Source organism: Callithrix jacchus, chromosome 4, assembly GCF_049354715.1.
Source record: "Callithrix jacchus isolate 240 chromosome 4, calJac240_pri, whole genome shotgun sequence".
Lineage (NCBI taxonomy): Eukaryota > Metazoa > Chordata > Mammalia > Primates > Cebidae > Callithrix > Callithrix jacchus.
Window position 1 is genome coordinate 96607673 of NC_133505.1, and position 25627 is coordinate 96633299.

The 25627-nt window shown below is 36.2% G+C and overlaps 1 protein-coding gene across 2 annotated transcripts in view; it reads right to left on the reverse strand.

Annotated features, from left to right (window-relative positions):
• Window positions 1–25627, reverse strand: part of MAP3K7 (mitogen-activated protein kinase kinase kinase 7) — a 76708-nt gene that overhangs the window by 14206 nt on the left and 36875 nt on the right. Inside the window, exons 11-13 of one of the 2 annotated variants that reach the window (XM_035296350.3) lie at window positions 25403–25532; window positions 22726–22806; window positions 7582–7646 (exon numbers count right to left, since the gene is read on the reverse strand). In XM_035296350.3, coding sequence (XP_035152241.1) covers window positions 7582–7646; window positions 22726–22806; window positions 25403–25532 — 276 coding nt within the window. The remainder of the gene's footprint in view (window positions 1–7581; window positions 7647–22725; window positions 22807–25402; window positions 25533–25627) is intronic. The other variant, XM_035296351.3, reaches the window with a different exon arrangement.

The window sequence follows — 25627 nt, forward strand, 5'->3', positions numbered from 1 at the left end:
CTGCATGTAAGATTACTCATTCTGTTCTGTTCTTCTTGTTAATCCTTCCCCACGCTGTAAGGCCTAGCTCAGGTTTCCTTCTACATTATGTGGTCATTCTTGCCACTTCTCTGGTTGCCTGTGTACAAGGCCAGACCCTGTGTTTGCAGAAAAGGAGTGCCTGAGTGTACTGTAGGCCAAATGTTCATTTACTGATTGTTACTGAATCCATTCTGAAATTCTCACTCTGGCATTCAAGACTTCATCGGCAGGTTGACCATGCTCATCCGGATTTTCTCTCCTCCTACAATTCTTCATGCCCCTGTTTCCCTTGCAGTTTTTTAATCCTGACCTTATATTTACCCAAAGATAATATGGTGTGGTGCACAGGGCATGTATAAAACTGAACTAGCTAAAATTACTGCTTTTGTAGTTCAAAACTCAGCAACTTCACGTTTCAGTCTAATACTTTGGAGACCTGGTGTTACGTCTCCATTCTACCACTTACAGCTCTGTGAACTTGTGTAAGTAACAGCCTCTCTGAGACTTAGGTTTCTCATGAATAAAGTGTGAATGAGAAAAAGTAGTAATAGTAAGAAGTTGGGTGTTGGAGACGACAGCCCAGAGTTTGACTGTGCTCTGCCATTTCTAACTAGTGCAGCTTTAGGTAACTTATTTAACCTCTAAGACTCAATAGGAAAATAAGAACAGTATTGCCTATTTCATCAGATTATAAAAATTAAGTGAAATGACATACATGAAATGTCTTGACACGAGATTTTTTTCTTCTTTGAATTTTGGTTGTATAGTCAGTTACTACTTCAACTTGTGTCTGAAATTCTTTTATATTACTTTCAAAGTTTTGATTTCTCTTCAAAAGTATTATAACCTCTTAAGAGCAGAGACCATGTGTACTTTTATATTGCACTTCCCAGGATTTGGGAAATTGCTGAATATATAAATAGATACATAATAGATACTCATTGAATAAAATGACAACACAAGCTATTGACACTCAGATACAAGATTGGTGCTTAAGCTTACCTACCTTTAGTATCTAAGAATAACAACAACACATACCAAAGAAAACCAGTGATGAAATGTTTAACTCTTACTTTTAGGATACTTTTTACCCTTGATAAAGCAAGTATAGATATTATGAAATTATTTCTGAGTCTTTTTAAGTTTTGACTGAAAGCAAGTACACGAATTTGTCCATAGGTATAATTGCTACTGTAAATCAAAAGCATTTTTTCTTAAAAGTGGTGGCAGACCAGGGTTTCAGAGTCAGTGTAATGCTAATCACATTTTAAAAAGAAAAACAGATATGTTTGTGACAGGTGAGAATCAAGATCAGTTGTGAGAAATGAACAAGATATGGCAGAAGTAATAACTAGGTTTTCAAAATATAAGAATGGATTTAGTATATTAAAGAAAGAGGTCACTAAACATTTACAATATTAAATAAGTTGGACCTAACACGAATTTTATAGTACTCCTTAAGTTTAAATTTTTCACAAAATGATTCTTTGCTACATGTTTCTTTTCACCTTTTACTTTTAAAGAAACTCTTAGTGCCTCCTGTATATGCTTGTTGTCCCACTTATAATTTCCAACAGCTATGAAACTAAGAAATATAAGGTTCACACTTTTAGTTCAGGTTTCAAAACTGTCTTTAGACTAGCATAGAGTTAGATTTAAATCCATAAACTAAGAAATCAATCTTTATATTTTTAGAAATGTGTATCTCAATAAATAACAATATGCCAATATGTTTGTATAAAAAAACTAAGGAAATATTTAAAAACAAAGCATAACTGTATTTTCTGAATATGGAATAATACAAGGCAAATAATAGGAACAGGTAATATTTGACAATTAACCAAAAAAAACCTCACACTAGTCTTGTGGCTAAATTTATGTTACTGCTGGTAACCAACTACTGAAGAAGTTTTTATAGTAGCTATTTTTTAAAATCACTGGTAAAGTTCTGAGAGCCACAAATGCTCTCAAACCATTAAAACTCTTTTAAGTTGGTCCCTCCTTTAAGATATTTATAATTACTTATTCTATTCTTGCATTAACTGCACAATTTAAGAGATATAGGCAAACTTGACTTACCAAAAGGATTGGATATGAAAATGGTTACAATAATACAGAAATGTGACACAGCAATTTAAAGCAGCAAATAAATACTAAGCCAAATTTAAACCACAGGGGCAGATTACCGCCAGTAGACATGAACCAGAACTGGCTTTTGATCATAACTTTATCCCTATATTTATAAAAAGGAATTGGAAGTTATTTTACAGACAAAAATAAAGCTCAGCTTTTAATGTCTTACCTGAAAGACTGGGACAATACTTTCATGAGTCAAGAATTTATGCCCATTGTTATTATTTAGACTGATATTTAAAAGCTATTTAATACCCTCAGAAATCTTAGTAGCTAAAATTAAACAAGCACAAAACACAGAGATTAAATGCTGACTTATATGATATTTGCACTAGAGTAACATTACAATGATACGAATATTTTTAAAATTGGTAAAAGTTGGAAATGTGGATTTACATGGGTACTTTATTATGGTAGTCACAGATAATCAAATCTATACATGAAGGTTGTATTCAAAACATTCTTTCTAATCTAAAGGTCTGTAAGCTTGATCTAATTTTGGCTTCACTACAGTTTTTCATAAGGAAATTACAGAATTTTATTATTCTTACATGGTCTGTTACAATAGAAAGGTATCTATTCTCCAGTAGAGGCCAGGCGTGATGGCTCATGACTGTAATCCTAGCACTTTGGGAGGCTGAGGCAGGCGGATCACTTGAGGCCTGGAGTTCAAGACCAGCCTGGGCAACATGGTGAAACCCTGTCTCTACTAAAAGTACAAAAAAAAATTAGCCAGGTGTAGTGGCACATGCCTGTAATTCCAGCTACTTGGGAGGCTGACATGGAAGGATCACTTCAACCCAGGAGGCAGAGGTTGCAATGAGACGAGATCACACTACTGCACTCCAGCCTGGTTGACAGAGCAAGACCCTGTCTTGAGATAAAAAAAAAAAAGGTATACAATGAAAAAGGAATTATTCTTCAAAATTATTATGTAAGTTTCTGATTTAGAGTTTAACAGAGTGTTTATTTACAGTGAAGGATGTGCAGGATGAAGATGGACAAAAGTAGTATAATAAATCACATCCCTTAAATAAATAATAACAATGTGTATTAACATTACTCAATATGTGATAAGAGACTTTTAAAGCAAATATTTTCCACAATCTTTGACACACAAGGTTTCCTTACAATGCAGAAAGAATGCTGGCAGATTTTACTTCTTTCCAAGTGCTATTTTCCTTTTATTTCTGGATGGTAAGACGCTATTATGAGAGCAAGAAAGTGGTATAAAGAGCCCTGTGAGGCACACGATGGAAAGGCTGGCATACAATAGGGTTCAGTATCTACTGTGTGCCTGGTACTTTCACATTTGTTAAGAACTCTGAGAGGTGGGTGTTATGGTCCCTATTTACAGATAAGATTGCTGAAGCTCAGGGAAATTAAGGAACTTGCCCAAAGTCACATATTTGACATGTAAAAGTAGATTATAAAGTCCATATGGAAATGTAATATGTCCACTATAATTATAATTGTATCATCTTGCAGTCATAATTTTCATTGATTATAGCCCTCTCTAAGAGAATTCTTGAATACAGATCTATACTGAATCCAATTCCAGAAGGAGTATTCAGGCATTTATAAGAATATATATGGTTTTAGTAAAACACAGAATGGCTCACCCAGGTGTATAAAACATAAATTTGTGCAGTCATCAGTAGAAATTTATTATCAAGATAGGTTAAGCTTGCTCAGTGATATAATACAACTACAATTCATCATCACTTCACAACTATTTACATAATCAATAACAATGCAGACTATCAGAAGCCAAAATACTTAAATGTAAGAGATCTAGGGTTACAATAGCGTGCCTTACATCTAGTTTCAAATGCAAGATAGAATGATGAGTATAGAGTTTGTGTGCTTTGGAATCAGATCTGGATTCAAAACTTGGTTACAGCAATTACCAGCAGTATAAGCAAGTAAGAGACTTAGGGCAGTTTCTCTCATCCTCAGTTTACCTGGCTGCAAATGAGGTGAAAGTACCAACTTCGCAGGATTAAGATTTTGATAACAGGATTAATATTTTGATAATGTATACTAAGGGCCTATCTGGCACAAAGTCAGTGTACAATAAATGGAAGCTGTTATTACTGTAGCTCTCTACTTAAGTCTGATCTCTCCAAATGAGGTCCTTGGGGACTAGGCTTTATTGGTATTGTCAAAGCCCTCTAGCCAAAGACTGCCAGGAACACATCAAATGTGGAAAGAGTTGGGTCTACTATTTACTGCAGTGAAGGAGAATGCTTATCATGGGGCACCACAGGGTGTCTCAATACGAGGGTTTTAGAAAATGAATGTATTATAGGATTTAGGCTTTGCTTGAGTGATTTTGGGGAAACTTTAAGGAAAGAGGGGTTCACTCCAGATTGGCTGCTGTCAGAAGGCAGGGGCAATTCCACAGGGAGGGCAGTCCAGAGTGAGGACCAAGCTGTACTTGGTAAAGAAGGAGCAGTCACTCTTAATTGCTGGGAGAGGACAATGTTAGGTATTTTGTGGGTGGCACAGTGACCTTGTTTTCATCTGTGCTTAGAAAACATTCCAAGGTAGTCTTGTTTTGTCTCCTTTTATCATCATCTCAGCATTACCTTGTTCAATGTTGGTGTTCTGAGAGATTATGCCCAATAAGACAATAACCTGGTCTAGCTGTGTTCGCCAGCTGTGAGAGTAAGGCCAGCTTCTAAAAACAGTGAGGCCACAGTGTCAAACCAGTTCCTGGATGTCAGGGACTGCTTTTTTCTTTCCCAGTATCTTTTCAAAGCTTTTAGGAAGTCACATCTATTGAGTGCTTAAAAAGCTTCCTGAATTAGTGAAAAACCATGTTTAAAAGTGAGTTGTATAAGAATGAAATCTTTTACACCTATACTTACATCATTACTTTTAATTAAGAAGCTTGCTTCATTTACTACTCCTCTCAAATGGACGGCAGCAGAAAAACAACCAATTTAATTTTAGTTTACAGATGGAAATTCTAAGTGATTTTGCTAAAATTATGTTTTGAGTTAAGAGGCACAGTACAATCAGTTTACTTTCCTCTACAAGATGTAATGTTATTAAATTTTATTAGGAAGTTCTCTCTCTTCTCTGATGATTGTACTCAGTGGGGCAGATTCTTTTCTTCATGCATTTCCATGACCAGAAAAAAAAAAAAAGTCTGAGCATCTGCCTAACCACGCTTAGCCAAACTTCAAAAAGGATGACACCTTCACATTTTGAAAACACATACTGTGAATACTTTTCTTCCTCAAATAAATATTATCTTTGTGAGTAATTAAAAAGATTTAATGGTCACTTACCACATACTTTTTGGGGAGAAATGTTTTCATAGTACATTAGGATTACTATTTGCCACTCTCATGCCAAGCTGAACATTAGGCATTTTAAGGTCATAACACTTAATTTTGAAAGAGTGGATCAGTTTCAAAATGTGGCCACACAATGGTTATATATCACCTGTTTCAGAACAAAGTTTTTTTTTTTTTTTTAAATTGCATTATAGGTTTTGGGGTACATGTGAAGAACATGCAAGACTGTTGCATAGGTACACACATGGCAGTGTCAGAACAAGTTTTACTGCCATATCAAACCCTCCCTCACCCCAAATCTTTCAGAGTGGTCTATGACAATTCATACAAAGGACTGTCCCACAATCATAGTTGGCCTCAGTTCCCGTGCTTTACTACCTGAAGGTATTGTGAATTAAAAGGGTAACAACAAAATCTCAAATAATGTGGAACTTGTGAAGAAATAAGTAAGACTTGGTGTGGGAAGATCAGTCCTAAATTATGGCAACACCTTTATTCTAGGTTCTCCAGAAAAGCTTTCAAACCAGGAGCTGTTCCTGACACGTCTTAGGGCAAGCTTCTCATTCCTAGTCAAACACTTGGCTAGAAGTTCTCATAAATGGAATATCAGTGGCAATAGTAAACAGAGTTTAAAAGGCTGAGCTCATCAAGCCTCCAAAGAATCAAAGCAAAGAGCAGATGTCAAAGTATCTGTTACTGAATGGGCTGATTAAAACTTTTAAGTATTTGAGAGGGAGAAAATGGTAAATTTCAGCCAAAAGTTATGAGGTCTTACAAAAACAGATATACTGAAAAAAACTATCATTAAATAATGAAATTGAGATTTAGAGTCACTAGTGTCACAAGACCTAAATTAATGTGTCTGTATGTATATTTTATATACATATATATACATTAAGTTTGTGAAATAAACCCCAGATATAAATGAAGGCATTAAGTTTGTGAAATAAACCCCAGATATAAATGAAGATCAAAGCTATTCACCACATAAATATTTGAAGTGGGTTTTGTTAAGTTGGTTAAGTTGATGGATACAAAAGGTTTTCTTATTAATGACTACAAAGAATCTCAAAAATTTAAAGTACATTATAAAAATGATATAATAAAACATCTTTTTATTAGATGACAAGTACTGATACATATTACCATAAACTACATCAAATTGTTTCTAATATATAAATGCTATAATTTTATAAGAATATGGATCATGATATAATTTCATTACTTAATACTTAATAATTTAATATTTAATACTTGTTAATACTTAATAATCACTTCCATGCTCTCATAAAATTTATTTTTGTACAGCTGAAAACAAACACCTCATAATCATCATTCAGTTTACAGAATATATAATAAATTATATATGTCAAGCATATTAATCTGAATAATACAGAAAAAATAATGACTGAGCTACTTTCATATACCTGGTTGGCTAAAACTCTGCACTAGTCAGTAATAGCTTAAATTATAACACTGTTTGCATCATCTGCAAAGAAGCAGTGATAAAGAGACAATGGGAGTTTAGAGGAGGATCCAGAAATATAAACAATGAAATCTCAACAAAGGAATAGAAGCCTTTTGAGAGTTTACACATATGCTTAGTAAATGTTATCTTACGGATATTTGACAAAAATATTAATCCAGTGGATATGCCAAGTTAAAAGATGTTAGAGTTCTCCAGGTATGCCAATGCCCTATGTGACCCCAGAGGAGTAGCATCTTATTGGGGAAATGTTTATTAGTCTCATTAGCAAAAAGGAGACACGCTAATGATTCACTTTAAAGGACACTTTAATGATAAACTGTTAAATTGTAAAACTGAATACTTGCTTATTAAAACATATATAAAAATCATGTAACATATATACATGGTGCTAATGAACAATTTACTTTTCCATGGCGTTTAATAAACTTACTTTCATAAATTGTATTTCAAGTTAAAATAACAATGGCACCTATGTTTTTTTCCCACTAAGAGTTTAAGTTCAGGCGCAATGAACTTCTCTATCACAACTTTAGGTCAACTCATAAAACCAATTTTGCAGAGTAGACTACAGTTAACTCTTAATTTCTGCCTAGTATTCTTCAAAGACAGAACAGTTGAGTGTTGTCTTACCTGACCAGGTTCTGTTCCAGTTACAGTCAAGTCTTGGATGGATCTACGTCTTGGCTGTCCGTTGCCTTTAAAAAGAAGAAAAAAAGTAAACCACTAAAATCTATTTAAACAGACAATAAGGGTGTAATTGCTACAGCAGGAAGGTGGAATTTGTTGCTCCTTGGATCTATACAAAATGTTTGTGGGGAAAAAAAGTGAGTTTATTGCTAAGATTAAAAAAAAAAAAAGAGGAGAAAGATGTAAAGAAAGGAACAGAAACAGCTGCAGTATTTTAACCCAAAAGTTGCTGGCCTACCACAGAGTATGTCCTAATACAATAACCACTCCTACCACATGAATAGCTGCTGAATTCTCTTCCACCATCTTCTGTCATGTGTTTAAATAGATGAATGCTTGGGGGCTGGGGCTGATGATGGCATCTATTTCAAGGGCCTTACGTTACAGTTTTTACAGCAAGACAGCTAGCAGGTTGTAAGACACAACTGACTTTAACTGGCAGCAATACCTTGTTCATTTCAGAACCTAAAAGATGCTTAGGCTTAAATTTGTTATACTGAGTCATGCTTACTTAATCCCCATTAGTTTGTATCAGAATCTAGTAACTTATTATTTGTGAATAACAACTCTTCATTTCCTACTGGATGTTGATAACTGTCACTCTGTTCTCAAATATACAGCTTGTTGAAATAGGCTATTTTGTTAATTCTGCTTTAGAAACTTCTATGCTAATTAAAAAATTAATTTATGAAAGAATTCTACACATGAGTCCTCAGCAAAAACAATGAATTGAGCAATAGCTTCACTCAGCACTTTCATTTGGGAATAAGGCTGTTTATGCAGTATCTTCTAACATGAGAGATCAGCTGTCTAAAAGGAAACAACAAAATACTGAGTAACAGCTGATAAAATACTCAAAATTCTTTTGACTCTGAAAGCTGTATTATCTAATTTCTCAACTGGTAGACTTAGAACATGTACTCACTCTAATAGTAGTTTTCTGATTAGTAGACAGAATTCATTCTTAAAATTTTAGATTTCCAGAATCTTTCGTATAAACATCTTTTTAAAACCAGTCAGCAATATAATTTAGTGCCTTAACCCACATGGCTCCATTATTATGCTGCAGATAAACTAAGAGGACCTAACAATGGAATAAGAATGTTTAATGCATTAATATATGTGGGGAATATAAAAACTCACATTTGTAACTCCTCTTGCAAATAAATTTAAGACATCACTTTTTTCCATTTTAAGCTGTGTTTTAGAATTCTTTGCGTAATTTGAATTCAAATTTACTTCAAATTTCATTTTATTCCAGAAGTTTCAACTTTTCATTACAAATTAAAACAAACTGTGCATTTATTGAATTAGACCCACTAGATTACTTCTATGAATACTTTCAACTACCCCTGTTTCCCGAGGACAAAAAGGATCCCCACAACCATGACTAATAAGCAATTTTAGGCACATTTCATTCAACACACTCACTCTAAAATTAGCGGTGATGAGACAGGCTTGTAAAAGTGTCTGGAATTCTCTCTTCAGATTAGCAACACAGCAACATTTGTGAATCTGAAGAACCACCCAACACATGTGTCTATAAACCACTAAATCATCATTGCAATAACAACAAAAACTGAACTCAAATTTAGGTGGAAGGACAGGAGAAAAGGGAAGCAAAAACTTTTAAGGAAGTAAGGTAAAGAAGAGCTGACAGTTAACAAATGCTGTAAAATGAGAAATCTTTAAGCTACTGCATGAGTTAAAGCAAGCAATATTGGGCAATGCATTTTAATTAGCACAACCATGGCAGAAGCCATCTGGCAAATAGTTCAGACAAAGCAAAACAGGATTGCAATCAACAAATACTTGTTGCTCCAATATTAAATTTTAAGTCATAATTTAGAAATATGAATGTAAGAAAAATCAACCTCCTATTACTTCAAATGAAAATTACTGGGTGTGTTCTCAGTAAATCTGAAATGATTCTGAATTTTTTTGCAACTGAATACTAATTTAGGCATTCACTTATTTTACATTTTTTGGTGCTTTGATATGTACATACCTATATTATACATGGTAGTGTAAATGAAAAAGTAGCAGAAATGAGGACAACATGATGTAAACAGATGCCTAATCAAGGAATCTGAAACCTGCATATGCTATCCTGAGTATTTCATTCTGTAATGAATTCTGGAACGTTCACGTCTTATAATAGAGAACAAATTACACTTTTTAGAATGACTTCTAAGAATACATCACTCTGCCAGTGCATACTAAATCTGCACTCCTGCCTCTCGCAAAGAGAAAGCAACTTAGAGGGCAGTTCTGTTCTTTTTACAGTAATGTCATAAAGAACCCACCTCTTCAAAAAAGGTGCTCTTTTAAGTACAACTGATTTCCTGAGCTCGTATTTAAAAGTCATCCCGGAGTTATCCCAGAGATGGCTGGCTTAGGTCCCAGACAGCTACTCCTATGATTTTTCTTATCAGTTAAGTTCATAGTTTTTCTTGACTTAACACTATTATTTTTCTACTTTTAAACTTCCTGAAGACTATCTTCATGTAAAAATCAACACATTTTCCTGGAGACCTCTCTTAACCTAAATGTTAGAAATTTTGAGATTTGCAAGTTTTGACTATTATAAATTATAGGACACTGTTCTCTTCATGTGTAAAATACCCAAGATTTAAAAAATTGCATAGCATGATACAGTACTATTACATTACTGCTTCATGGTAAACTGAACATGTAATTTTAAAATATGTCCTCATTTGGGCTGCCAAAGTTTCATATTCCTTTACTAATTTCAACCAATTCTGGTTCTTTCACTGGGAAGGCCCATCAGGTGGTTTATTTTCTTTCCAATAAATCAGTTTTATTAGGTTAGAGTTGAATGTTTTAGATTACAAAAAGTGAACTTGGGAGACTATACAGTATGGCAGAAGGCCGCCTAAATATTCATTATAAAGTTAGATTAACTTTCCTATTTAATTTGCCAAAAATACAGAATTGTATTGAAAGTGAGGTGGCTATACACAGAAACTAGTGCAGTACATCTTAATACAGTACCCCTTAGCCCCAGGATCCTTTTCAAAGGCTTACAACTGCTAATGACACTATCTGTGCTAGGTAAGAACTTGCCAGATCTAGAAAAACTCAATTCTTTATTTCATTGCCTCTTCATATTGGTGTGGCAGTAGTTTGGGGGAAATATTTAATAATTTACATGCTTCCAGTTAAATAAAGGTTTACAAACATTAGTTATCAACCAGCTCTTGAACCAAAAACAGTATTAAAAAAGTGATATTTTCAGCTGATGGGGAAAGCAAAATAATGCTCAGGTGTCCTTGAAAAGTATCTCTGCCTCCAGTTGTTTAAATATTCTGTATAGCCCTCCCCGCCTAGGTATCTATTTGACAATACCTGACATTTGAAACTTCTGAAGGAGGGCAACAACATACAAGTATTAGATGCCTAACTACCCATCTATTTTTCTGTTAAAAAGTTTGGGCCTTTCTACATTCTACTTATTCCAATTTACTACTAACCATACTCTTAGTAAAAAACCAATATACAATAGAGCTAAACGTCCTTGACTGAAATTAAAAGCGAATATGCATTAAGTTTTTTTTTGGTTAAGAGATCTAAATGTGGCTAAATCATAAGGACACCTAGGTTTTTTTTTCGCTTTAAGAAAGATATTACAAACAATAAATAGCAATTAAGTTCAGGCTCTTCAGGAAACAAAGCAAAAATCTTATATATTTCAGTAAGATCTGACTCAAAAACATTTGTATATTCAATCTTCTTTTTCATATCCTTAAGAACGGTATGTGAATCCTCTTTGGTCAAGGCATTTTATTGCTCTCGAATGTTATGCCATATTATTTTAGGCTTAGAAATAACAAAAAGTATACTAAAGCAAAACTGTTCAAGGTTGTCAAATTGAAGCACTTCAAGGCAATGCTCATCTACAGAATGGATGATTTTCAAGTACTTAAAATGATATCAAGGATTATAATCCAATCTGAACTAAGAAACAATTCAGAATTATCTATGATGATATAAGAGCATTAAAAACTTTAATTTAGAAAACATTACTTTTGCATATCACATTTGGAAAACTCATTTCACTTTATAAAAGAAATCAAGTAGGTATAAACTATGTACAACAAATTTTATATCAAAGTAAAAATGCAGAAGACTAATGTTTAATTAAATCTTTTACAGGAGGTAAGTATATACGTATATGACAGTATTTTTTTCCTAGCAGATTTCAGAATGAATTATAATCATCACTGATTTCCTTAAATGCTGTAACTACTCACACAGACTGCAGAACAGCATTGTCCATCTTCCATTATTGATGCTACAAGCATGAAAAAAATTCACTTTATTATCTTACTCTACAGGTAAAACTGGAAAAGCTTGTTCCTCTTTTTTTGTAATATTTAGACATTGTACCTGTTCCTCTTTGACATTTGGATTTTTTTTTTTTTTGAGACAGAGTCCTGTTTTGTTGCCAGCCACTAGGCTGGAGTGCAGTGGCATGATGTTGGCTCACTGCAACCTCCGCCTCCCGGGTTCAAGCAATTCTCCTGCCTCAGCCTCCTGAGTAGCTGGGATTGACATTTGGATTTTTAAAAGAAATGTAAAATTTAGGTATTATTCTAACATCAGATGAACTGTATTACAATGTATTATATAGTTTCACAATCACAATAATTTATTTCATTTGTGTATTTGAGATGAAGGTGGGTGAAAAATAGATTCTTGGAAGCTGGGATAGTGACAAAAACGAAATATGGGAGAAAGTAAAGAAAATTCAAGCAAAACAAAGATCTGTGTTCTTACGGCCCTTACTAAATCCTATAATGAAAAAAATCTAGAAAAACTTCAAGCATCCAATAATCTGCCACCCTTTCCTTATTCTTCAAATGTAAGTGTAACAAATTAGATGTACTGGCTGAAAGGAGAAAGGATATGCTTATTTAAACTCAAGTTTTAATAAAAAACATTTAAGAAAATCTATTTCTTTTCTCAAAGTCCTGTCCAACTTATCAGTATGCAAATGTATTAGAAAACTGTAGGTATGGTCTTCTTTCACCTATCCTGGTAGCCACTGATGGTTTTTGAAGTTGTGTTGAAATTCTCTAAGAAAAATCTAACTGACTCTGATCCCAGGGCAGAAGATGGCCAAGTAGGAGCAGCTCTGGATTGCAGCTCCCAGCGACAGCACAGAGGGTGAGTGGTTGCTGCATTTCCAGATGGATTTTTATCGCCCACAGACCAGGAGATTCCTGGTGGGAGGAGCCCCACGGGTCTCCAGAGCAGCTGTTTTGGTCAGTGTGGCCATTTCGGCAGGTGCAGCGGGTCTCTGCACAAAAAACGCAGTTCCAGGTGCCATTTTAGCTGGCAACTGGAGTGCCTGGGAGACAGAGTTGCCGGTTCAACTGATAAAAGGGGGACTGAAATAGGGAGGAAGGCCAGGAGATTCCTGGGTGAAAAAGTGCCACGAGTCTCCAGCATGTGTTTCGGCCAGCCCACTGGGTCGCCACACAAAATCTCACATAAATCTGGGCAACTTTTCAACTGGAACGCCTGGGAGACAGATTGCCCATTCAACTGGAAAAAAAGGGGACTGAAACAGGGAGCCAGGCCAGGAGGTTCCTGGGCAAAAAAACGCCAAGAGCACCCAGCGTGGCTGTTTCGGCCAGCGCAGCAGGTCCCACACAAGAACTCACACAAATCCGGGCACCATTTCAACTGGTGACTGGAATGCCTGGGAGACAGAGTCGCCTGTTTAACTGAAAAAGAAGGGGTCTGAGGCAGGGAGCCAGGTGATAAGGCATGGCAGATCCCACCCACACAAAGACCAGAAATCTGAAATGCTCTGGATAGAGAGTTTCACAGCAAGCACAGCTGAAGCCGGCACGGTCCAGCTCTGTGGGGGAGGGGCATCCACCATTACTGAGGCAGTTGACCAATACAGAGGTAGTCTGCCACTGCTGAGGCGGTCTGCCACTACTGAGGCAGCCTGCCACTGCTGAGGCGGTCTGCCGTTACAGTGGTGGGCTGCCACTGCTGAGGCAGTTCTAAGTATACCCCTATAAACAGAGACTGTAGGGAAGTTCACACAGCAGCTGGGCGGAGCCCACAGCAGCTAAGCAACGCCTCTGCTGGCAGACCGTGACTAGGCTGCCTCCTTGCTGGGCAGGGCACCCATGAAAAAAGGCAGCAGCATGACAGAAACTTAGAAATAAAGCCCTACCTTCCTGGGACAAAGCACCTGGGAAAAAAAAGGCTGTTATGAGTTCTGCTGCAGCAGACTTAAACATACCTGCCCAGCAGCTCTGAATGGAACAACAGAGCTCACAGGTTAGCACTTGAGCTCCTATAAAGGACAGAGTGTCTCTTCAAGCAGCTCCCTGACCCCTGTATATACAAAGAGTCACCTAGCTCAGACTGACATCTGGTAGGTAACCTTCTGGGACAACAATAGCATAAGAAACAACTAGCAGCAACTCTTACTGTTCTGCAGCCACTGCAGGTGAGCCCAAGGCAAACAGGGTCTGGAGTGGACCTCTAGCAGTCCTACAGAAGAGGGGCCTGTTAGAAGGAAAACTAAGAAACAGAAAGAAGTAACTTCATCATCAACAAACAGGATGTCCACTCAGAGATCCCATCTGAAAGTTACCAACTACAAAGATCACAGGTAAATAAATCCACAAAGATGGGAAGAAACCAGCGCAAAAAGGATGAAAACACCCAAAACCAGAACACCTCTCCTCCTCCAAGGGATCAGAACTCACCAGCAAGGGAACAAGGCTGGATGGAGTATGAGTCTGATGAATTGACAGAAACAGGCTTCAGAAGGAGGGTAATAAGAGACTTCTCTGAGCTAAAAGAACATGTTCTAACCCAATGCAAAGAAAAAGAACATTGAAAAAAGGTTTGATGAAATGCTAATGAGAATAAACAGCTTAGAGAAGAATATAAACCACCTGATGGAGCTGAAAAACACAACATGAGAAATTCGTGAAGCATATACAAGTTTCAACAGCCAAATTGACCAAGCAGAAGAAAGGATATCAGAGGTCGAAGATCAACTCAATGAAATAAAATGAAAAGGCAAGATTAGAGAAAAAAGAGTAAAACAAACAAACACAGCCTCCAAGAAATATGGGATTATGTGAAAAGACCTATGTTTGATAGCTGTACCTGAATGTGATGGAGAGAATGAATTCAAGCTGGAAAACACTCTTCAGGATATTATCCATGAAAACTTCCCCAACCTAGCAAGGCAGGCCAGTATTCAACTCCAGGAAATATAGAAAACACCACAAAGATATTCCTCAAGAAGAGCAATCCCAAGGCACATAATCATCAGATTCACCAGAGTTGAAACGAAGGAGAAAATGCTAAGGGGCAGTGAGAGAAAGTCAGGTCACCCACAAAGGGAAGCCCATCAGACTCACAGTGGATCTCTCAGCAGAAACCCTAAAAGCCAGAAGAGAGTGGGGGCCAATATTCAACATCCTTAAAGAAAAGAACTTTCAACCTAGGATTTCATATCCAGCCAAACTAGTTTTATAAGTGAAGGAGAAAGAAAATCCTTTATGAACAAGCAATTACTCAGATTTTATCACCACCAGGCCTCCTTTACAAGAGCTCCTAAAAGAAGCACTAAACACACAAAGAAACAACCAGTACAGCCACTCCAAAAACGTACCAAATGGTAAAGAGCATCGACACAATGAAGAAACTGCATCAACTAACAGGCAAAACAACCAGCTAGCATCAAAATGGCAGGATCAAATTCACATATAACAATATTAATCCTAAATGTAAATGGACTAAATGCCCCAATCAAAAGACACAGACTGGCAAATTGGATAAAAAGTCAAAACCAATCAGTGTGCCATATCCAGGAAACCCATCTCACATGCAAGGATACACATGCAAGGCTCGAAATAAAGGGATGGAGGAAGATTTACCAAACAAATGGAGAGCAAAAAAAAAGCAGGAGCTGAAATCCTAGTCTCTGATAAAATAGACTTTAAACCAACAAAAATCAAGAGACAAAGAAGGACATTACACAATGGTAAAAGGATCAATGCAACAAGAAATGCTAATGATCCTAAATATATACACACCCAATACAGGAGCACCCAGAATTTAAAGCAAGTTTGTAACGACTTACAAAGAGACTTAGCCTCCCACACGATAATAGTGGGAGACTTTAACACTGCACTGCCAATATTAGATAGATCAATGAGACAGAAAATTAACAAGGATATCCAGGACTTGAACTCAGACCTGGACCAAGCAAACCAAAAGATATTTACGAAACTCTCTACCCCAAATCCACAGAATATACATTCTTCTCAGCACCACATCACACCTACTCTAACTGACCACATAATTGGAAGTAAATCACTCCTCAGCAAATGCAAAAGAACAGAAATCATAACAGTCTCTCAGACCACAGTGCAATCAATTTAGAACTCAGAATTCAGAAACTAACTCAGAACCGCACAGCTTCGTGGAAACTGAACAACTGGCTCTTGAACGTTGAGTGGATAAACAATGAAATGAAGGCAGCAATAAAGAAGTTCTTCGACACCAACGAGAACGAAGACACAACATACCAGAATCTCTGGGACACATTTAAAGCAGTCTCTAGAGAAAAATATATAGCAATAAATGCTCACATGAGAAGTGAGGAAAGATCTAAAATCAACACTATCGTCAAAATGGAAAGAACTAGAGGAGCAAGATCCAAAAAACTCAAATCCTAGCAAAAGACAAGAAATAACTAAGATCAGAGCAGAACGGAAGGAGACAGAGACACAAAAAAACCCTTCAAAAAAAATCAATAAATCCAGGAGCTGGTGTTTTGAAAAGAACAACAAAATAGACAGACCACTAGCCAGATCAATAAAAAGGAAAAGAGAGAAGAATCAAATAGATGCAATAAAAAATGATAAAGGGGATATCACCACAGATTCCACGGAAATACAAACCATCATCAGAGATTACTACAAACAACTCTATGCACATAAACCAGTAAACCTGGAAGAAATGGATAAATTCCTGCCCACTTGCACCCTCCCAAGCCTAAACCAGGAAGAAGTCAAAACCCTCAATAGAGCCATAACAAGGGCTGAAGTTGAGGCAGCAATTAATAGCCTACCCAACAAAAAAAACCCCAGGTTCAGATGGGTTCACAGCCGAATTCTACCAAACATACAAAGCAAAGCTGGTACCACTCCTTCTGAAACTATTCCAAGCAATCCAAAAGGAGGGAATCCTTCCCAAATCATTTTATGAGACCAACATCATCCTGATACCAAAACCCGGCAGAGACTCAACAAAAAGAGAAAACTTCAGGCCAATGTCCATAATGAACATAGATGCAAAAATCTTCAATAAAATACTGGGAAACCGACTGCAACAGCACACTGAAAAGCTTATCTAATACGATCAAGTAGGCTTCATCCCGGGGATGCAAGGCTGGTTAAACATTCGCAAGTCTATAAATGTAATTCACCACACAAACAGAACCAAAGACAAAAAACACATGATTATCTCAATAGATGCAGAGAAGGCCTTTGAACAAAATTCAACAGCTCTTAGGGTAAAAATGCTCAATAAACTAGGTATCGACAGAACGTATCTCAAAAATTTTATAACTATTTATGATGAACCCACAGCCAATATCATACTGAATGGGCAAAAACTGGAAGCATTCTCTTTGAAATCTGGCATTAGACAAGGATGCCCTCTCTCACCACTACTATTCAATACAGTATTGGAATTTCTAGCCAGAGCAATTAGGCAAAAAATAAATAAATAAATAAAGGTATTCAATTAGGAAAGGAGGAAGTCAAATTCTCTCTATTTGCAAATGACATGATTGTATATCTAAAAGACCCCATCATCTCAGCCCAAAATCTGAAACTGATAAGCAACTTCAGTAGAATCTCAGGATACAAAATCAATGTGCAGAAATCACAAGCATTTCTATATACCAATAACAGACTTAAAGGTAGCCAAATCAAGAACAAACTGCCATTCACAATTGCTACAAAGAGGATAAAATACTGAGGAATACAACTAACTAAGAATGTAAAGGACCTCTTCAAGGAGAACTACAAACCACTGCTCAATGAAATAAAAGAGGGAAACAAACAGATGGAGAAACATTCCATGCTCGTGGTTAGGAAGAATCAATATAGTGAAAATGGCCATACTGCCCAAAGTAATTTATAGATTCAACACTATCCCCCATTAAGCTACCAATGACCTTCTTCACAGAACTGGAAAAAACTACTTTAAACTTCATATGGAAACAAAAGAGAGCCCGCATAGCCAAGTCAATTGTAAGCGAAAAGAACAAAGCTGGAGGCATCACACTACCAGACTTCAAACTATACTACAAGGCTACAGTAATCAAAACAGCATGGTACTGGTACCAAAACAGAGATACAGACCAATGGAACAGAACAGAGGCCTCGGAGGCAACACCACACACATCTACAACCATCTGATCTTAGACAAGCCTGACAAAAACAAGCAATGGGTAAAGGATTCCCTGTTTAATAAACGGTGTTGGGAAAACTGGTTAGCCATGTGCAGAAAGTGGAAACTGGACCCCTTCCTGACACCTTACACTAAAATTAACTCCAGATGGGTTAGAGACTTAAACATAAGACCTAACACCATAAAAACCCTAGAAGAAAACCTAGGCAAAACCATTCAGGACATAGGCATAGGCAAGGACTTCATGACTAAAACACCAAAAGCACTAGCAACAAAAGCCAAAATAGACATATGGGACCTAATTAAACTCCAGAGCTTCTGCGCAGCAAAAGAAACAATCATTAGAGTGAACTGGCAACAAATAGAATGGGAAAAAAATTTTTGCAATCGACCCATCTGGGAAACAGCTAATATCCAGAATCTACAAAGAGCTAAAACAGATTTACAAGAAAAAAACAAGCCCATTCAAAAGTGGGTGAAGGATATGAACAGACACTTTACAAAAGAAGACATATATGAGGCCAACAAACATACGAAAAAATGCTCATCACTGGTCATTAGAGAAATGCAAATCAAAACTACATTGAGGTACCATCTCACACCAGTTAGAATGGTGATCATTAAAAAATCTGGAGACAACAGATACTGGAGAGGATGTAGAGAAATAGGAACACTTTTACACTGTTGGTGAGAGTGTAAATTAGTTCAACCATTGGGGAAGACAGTGTGGCGATTCCTCAAGGAACTCGAAATAGAAATTCCATTTGACCCAGTAATCCCATTACTGGATATATACCCAAAGGACTATAAATCGTTCTATTATAAGGACACATGCACACAAATGTACACTGCAGCACTGTTTACAATAGCAAAGACTTGGAACCAATCCAAATGCCCATCGATGATAGACTGGACAGGGAAGATGTGGCACATATACACCATGGAATACTACGCAGCCATAAAAAACGATGAGTTCCTGTCCTTTGTCGGGACATGGATGAACCTGAAAACCATCATTCTGAGCAAACTGACACAAGAACAGAAAATGAAATACCGCATGTTCTCACTCATAGGCGGGTGTTGAGCAATGAGAACACATGAACACAGGGAAGGGAGCATCACACACTGGGGTCTGTGATGGTGGGAACTAAGGGAGGAACAGTGGGTGGTGGGGAGTTGGGGAGGGATAACATGGGGAGAAATACCAGATAGGTGATGGGGAGGAAGGCAGCAAACCACATAGCCATGTATGTACCTATGCAACAATATTGCATGTTCTTCACATGTACCCCAAAACCTAAAATGCAGTAAAATATATATTAAAAAAAAAACTGTAGGTCAAATGGTCTAAATACTGGGCAAGAAACTTCCATATTTACATTTACTTTGCTTAGGAAGGACACTGCTATTTGGCAGGACCTTCTCTGCAAAGGGAGAGTCAGCAAAATGTCACATACTCTACTGGTAATTTGCCCTTAGTTGCGTTTCTTCCCTGGTATAGCTCACTCTCTTAAGGGCAAATGGACAGTGGAAAGAAGAAGAAAGGGTTACCATACAAAAGTTTCCCAATACTTCTTCAGAGCCAGGAATAAGGTAGAAGAGGTATAAAAAATTATACAGCCTGACCTACAGGGACTCCTAAGGTATTAAAGGTGAATTTCTATATGACTTGAGAGACTACTAAATTGATAAATATTGCTGTTAGCTAAGTTGCTTTTTCTTCCACATTTGACTGATGGCATTGTATACAAATTTTGAAGAGCAAGCAAAAAACAGGATTACAACATTAGGGTCTTTGCATTTCTTTATCTATGACCAGGTTAGACATTTTAGTGACTATAAAGATGTATATATAAAACTTTTTTGTGATGCTTGAAGGAATGCTCTTATTAAGAGAAGCAGTTCATTCCAAGAAGTCCATTAGACTTAGTATATGGCACTTGGCCAAAAGGAAGTATTATTGAAACTACTTATCCATATAAATAAAGATTTTTAAAAAGCTCTATTTAAAAAAAATGCTTACAATTGGGTTTCAATGCTAATGAAACACACTGATGATATCAAGAAGTATTTGCTAATACCATAAAGCTTATGTGAAATCCGCTTAGAACAAAAACATTCTAGAAAGTATTAAGAAGTTTTGGAAATTAAGTATCATCTTCCTTTATAGTTAAAATGACATGTAGCACATTTGAGATATTCCCAAAGGGTAGGTTGTATTTTTATATTTAATTTAAAAATATTACCTATGAGCACATTCATGATTGGCTTTTATGTCCACTAGCATCAATTCCACAGCTTGTATTCTTGTATTAAAGAAAGTGCAACTGATTCAGTTAATATTTGATATCTGGGGAGGAAAAGCCTAAAAAGAATATTTAATAAAAGATATTACTGAATAATATTTTCATCTGAATAGCACCGCTGCTCTGGCAATTAAGAGAATTAAGGTTACCTGATTCCATAAAGGCCCAATGCCATAAAAGAGGATCTCCCTGGATGAAGAGCTCTCCTTAATGTGAACACCAAGAGAAAGCAAGAAGAAATTACTCTAGCTTCTCTGACTTAAACAAAAGAACAAAGAATGGATATGATTTGGAGTCAGAAGACCTGGTTTGGGGCCCTGCCAATCATCATCAGATCTAAGTTCTTCATCTGTTAAACAGCTATGATTCCATCTGATAATTTAGTTATAAGGCTGCCATGAAGGTAAAATAAGATGCACTTTAAGCTACTTTGTAGGCCATAAAGAGGTGGAGGTTGCAGTGAGCCGAGATCGCGCCACTGCACTCCAGCCTGGTGACAGAGCAAGACTCCATCTTAAAAAAAAAAAAAAAGAACATCTAATCAGGGGTTTTCAGCCTCAGCACTGTTGACATTTTAGGCTGGATCATTCTTTCTTGGCGGAGATTGCCTCGTACACATCAGAATGTTTAACAGCATCCCTGGTCTCTGCCCACTAGATGCCAGCAGGAGCTGACAGTTGTTAATTATTATTCTTTCCTTATTTCTCCCTCCCCTATTATCTTGTATAGTATTGGCTATACTGCCATATATAATCTATTCTTAATGCTCAGTCATAAGATTATACTGTCATCTGTCTAAATTTTCCTGATTCCCTCAAACATTTAAGGGAATTACAATTCAGCAGTATGTAAGTTTAAATGCTTCCACTTCTTTAAAACATTAGTTCCTTATACACAGTACCTTTCAGCATGGAGGTAAAATGATCTCAAGTACTTTGTTAATTTCTAAAGCAGTCCAGATTCAATAAATAAAAATTACCATGTAAAAAATGAATTAACTCTATTCTCCAAGTAGCAGTAGTGATGATGTTGTAAAATAAGAACCACTTTAATAACCAGGAAAAAATTAGTTTCGTACAGACAAAATGGCACCTAAGTATTGTATAATTCTTATTTTTGTGTGCTAGTTCCTCGCTAGTAGAGATGCTCAACAGTCTGTTCATTTATTTAACATATTTATAAACACTATGTTAATGTGCTTAATACGTGAAGTACTGAGCCATCAACTGCTGATACAATCGATAATAACCATCACCAACAAAAAAATAATGCCTAAAGATATGGTTTTTATCCTCACCGTTTTCAGTTTAGTAGAAGAGAAAATAACCAGTAAGTATTCAATTACAATATAAACACTGCTAAAAGCACAATCAGGCAAAAGAGAGTGTGCTGAAGAATTAATCCAACTCACACTCATGAATGTGTGTGGAAAATACGTATTTCCTTATCAAGATTTTGGGTAAAGAGGTAGAGGAAAACCTAAAGCAGAGGGATAAATAAATTATCATTTTGATAACATATTAATCAATACTGAAGGTCAATATGCCATTTAAGTTTCTATTAAAATGGTAATATATTCATCAATGAAATGATCACCATAAAAAATAATGCAAATAATGCAGTTTACCAATTTTAGACACTAAAGTACCATGTGTAAGTTAGGTATAAAAACATGTAACTTATTAGATTTTCCTGATAATACACAAAAATTAGAATTGACCATTTATTTTACATGACTCTTTGGCAAGATACCCTGCAAAACAGCATATCTCATTTAGTTGACTTTTTGTTTTCAAGGTAAAGGCAAAATGATATGTAGCAACTTTCTTCTCTCAACTTCATATTCACTTGCTACCAACAGAAAGAGGCTGGGGTAGAAAGTCTAGAGGGAACCCAAAAAGCAGTAACTGAGGAAGGAAAGGAGCCAAGGAAAAGAACAAATTTTAATTAGTTGTTTTCTCTTTCTGTTGGGTGCAAAAAAGGTCTGGGTTTAGCTCATGTGCTCACTTAAAAGTGGAGAAGAAGTTGGCAGAATTCTGGGTTAGTGTTCTCTCCTCTGCAAACAGGTTTACTCTCGCTGCTATTTTATCTTCATTTATTGCAGATCAGAGGTATCTTTTCAAGACTGCTTCAGAATAAATGTAGTTTTTCAATCTGTCTCTCTAATTACTGCATGCAAGGTATCTATTTTCATGTCTTGTAAAAATTGGAGCAAGAAGCATTTTACAAGTACCAGGGATCATTATTCCGGTTCCACAGCTATTAGACCAACTCAGGTGGTCTATGATACCTGATATGACGATCTCAGGGACATCCAGAATGTTGCCAAATGAAGCTGTTTTACGGTGGCCCCGTTTAGGCTTGGAATAGGCTGCAAAAACACATATATATACAGTATACATGCAAACAACCACAAACAGTAACACAGAAAATGATTAACTACAAAAATAGACTCATTTCAAATAGTTTATGTTAATAACATTTCATGCAGAGTGGCATGCAGAACTACCTAACTTTTCATCCATGCTCAGAAAAGGCAAGATTAAAGAGCAAACAGCTACCAAATACAAGATGTTTTACACACTGGTTTTAATTAGCAGAAAAAATAAAAATAAAAAGAACGGAGACAAAGCTGCAGGGTAATGAGGAAGCAAAATTTCAAATATATTCATAGAAACAGTCTACCTAAGTGAAATCACTGTCGTGATAGGGGTAGGAGGATGATGGAGGAAAGGAAGAAAGGCGTTAAAAAGTAAGTTGCCATATTTGTTTTAATTAAACATAGGAATATATGTTCAAGTTAGGTGTTTCTTGAAGTATGCTATAAAGTAACATTCAATTATTAAATAATTATTGAATCAAAGTGTGAAATGTATATGCTTTTGTAGTTATACATATTTCTATTAAACGAAATATTTACTATATTTTCCAAAGTTTAGGGTACATTCACAGTAAACACAAAGTCTGTCGAAAGGCTGGAAAATATGAATCTTTCCAAGTAAGACAATTCATGAAAAAATTTAAATTGTGTAAAACTCAAAGGATGTACAATAGCATTTGTTCTACATTTAGGCAACAAAGATAGGGTAATTTCAATGTATGTGGTTATCCTAGCAAAACCTCATTTTTGTAAATAATAATAAAAAAACAAGTGCCCAACTAGAAATATGATATGAGCAAAGACATGAAACCATTATTATAACAAGTTTCAGTTTTGACGCAGCAATTAGTATGTGGCAGATCTATCGTGAATACCATCCTTGAAGTGAAAAGCGTTCCTCAAAGTGTGAAGGTGTGTCCCTGTGAGTTGGATTCATCTGACACTACACTTGAGACAACCCTGCTCCAAAGAAATGCTTGTGACTCATGGAGACTCATGGGCCTGTAAGTGGCTGGTGACTTCTACTTAGATGATAGTTTCTGAAGATCCATCTGTGGCAGACACAGCTATCTTCTGCCAGTCTCTATTCTTCCCTTCTGTTTTAGCAATAGTACTCTTATTTGGGACAGAAAAATTATCAGAGAAAAGATGGCAGATCTCCTCCTCCCTTGGAGCTATGTGTCCATTCGACCATGTTACTCTGACCAATGACATGTGGATATAGTTAGGGGAGATGTCTGGGAATGTTCCTTCAAAGAACTTGGATGCTCATTTGCCCTACCCCCATATCTTCCTTCCTGCTGCCTGGAAAGTAGAAGTGATAAAATGGAACTTTAACAGACCACAGGATAACTTTGAGAATGGAAGCTACACAACAGGGATTATGGCACAAAAATAGTAGACCACCTATCTGAAGATCACACAGCCCACTACCTCAAGACTTGTTTATGTGTGAAAAACAATGCTTATGTGTTATAGACACTATTATTTTGGATATTCTATCTAATGGATTCTAATTCTAGCTGATGAAATCAATGATCTTGATTAGTTGAAGACAAGTATAGTATGATGGTCCATCTTGACAACTTCTTTCTGAAATGAGCTCCACACACAATGAGAATATTCTATTTAGAAAAAAAGACCTAAAAAATTGGTGAGCTAAGTTAAAAAATATGCAAATCCACATGGAAATAGACATTTATACACATATATAGTTAAAAGATTAGGGGTAAATACACAAAAATGTTAAGTGTTTTTCTCTGAGTGGGGTAATTATGTACATTTTTTTGGTTTGTTTACATTTCCACATTTTCCAAAACAGAAATGTGTTTACTTTTATAATCAGCTTCCCTCCATCCCTGTAAAGAATCAGCAAAAAACCAACAAAGTCCAAATTAAACCAGCAGTACTAAAGTGAAACCTGGTCAGAAAAGAAGGTTGTCAGTTTACTTAGGTAACAAAACATGTAATTGTTTTTGTGCTGACTAGTTCTTCCATGATTAATAGTTTTAAGAACTGAAAAATGGAATTTAAATGCTAGCTTTTTCAAGATCCAATAAAATTATGATCTCTTATTTTACAATTTAAGAAAATTAACTAGAACCAGCTTAGCTATTTTTTTTTTTGCTACTGGAGTGAAGGAGCAGACAGAAGGTCAAATCACACGTGGATCTAGACTACATTTTTCTGCTACATTGAAAACAAAATATTTGCTATTATTTGAATTCAGCACAAAAATCTAGTAGTATCACTAAAAATCTCCAAAATATTCTGGTTTGGCAGAATTTCAATTTCTCACTTAGACTTTCAACTCATGTTTGAGCAGAAATACTTACATTTGATACAATTTGTAAATGAGGCAGGTATACTTTCTAATCCAAATAATTTTACAAGTCATACCTTCCTTATTTGGAATTTGAGATAAATGCGTAAATTACTGCTAGAAACTTAGGAAACTATACTGCAAACCTACTTCCTGCTTTTTAAAAAAATGTAAGACACGCACAAAAACCTCTGACAACTGAAACTACCATGCCAAAAAGGCTTATATACATTTTCACTCTTCAGACTTGTGGTTCCTTTTTACCTGTGGTTGCAGCAATCCTAGCTTCTATTTCAGACATGTCAGCACTCATCCTCTTGCCCTCAGAGGTTGGAGGCAAGCTCTCCACGCTGCTCCCACGGGAGGCTCCCAAGCTTAAACGTCCAGATTCACTCTGTTAAAATTACAGGTCAATCTGAATAACTGAGCAATCTTAGGCAACCTAAAAGGAGGAATATGCCAAGTGGGATTCTGATGGATTCTGTTCTG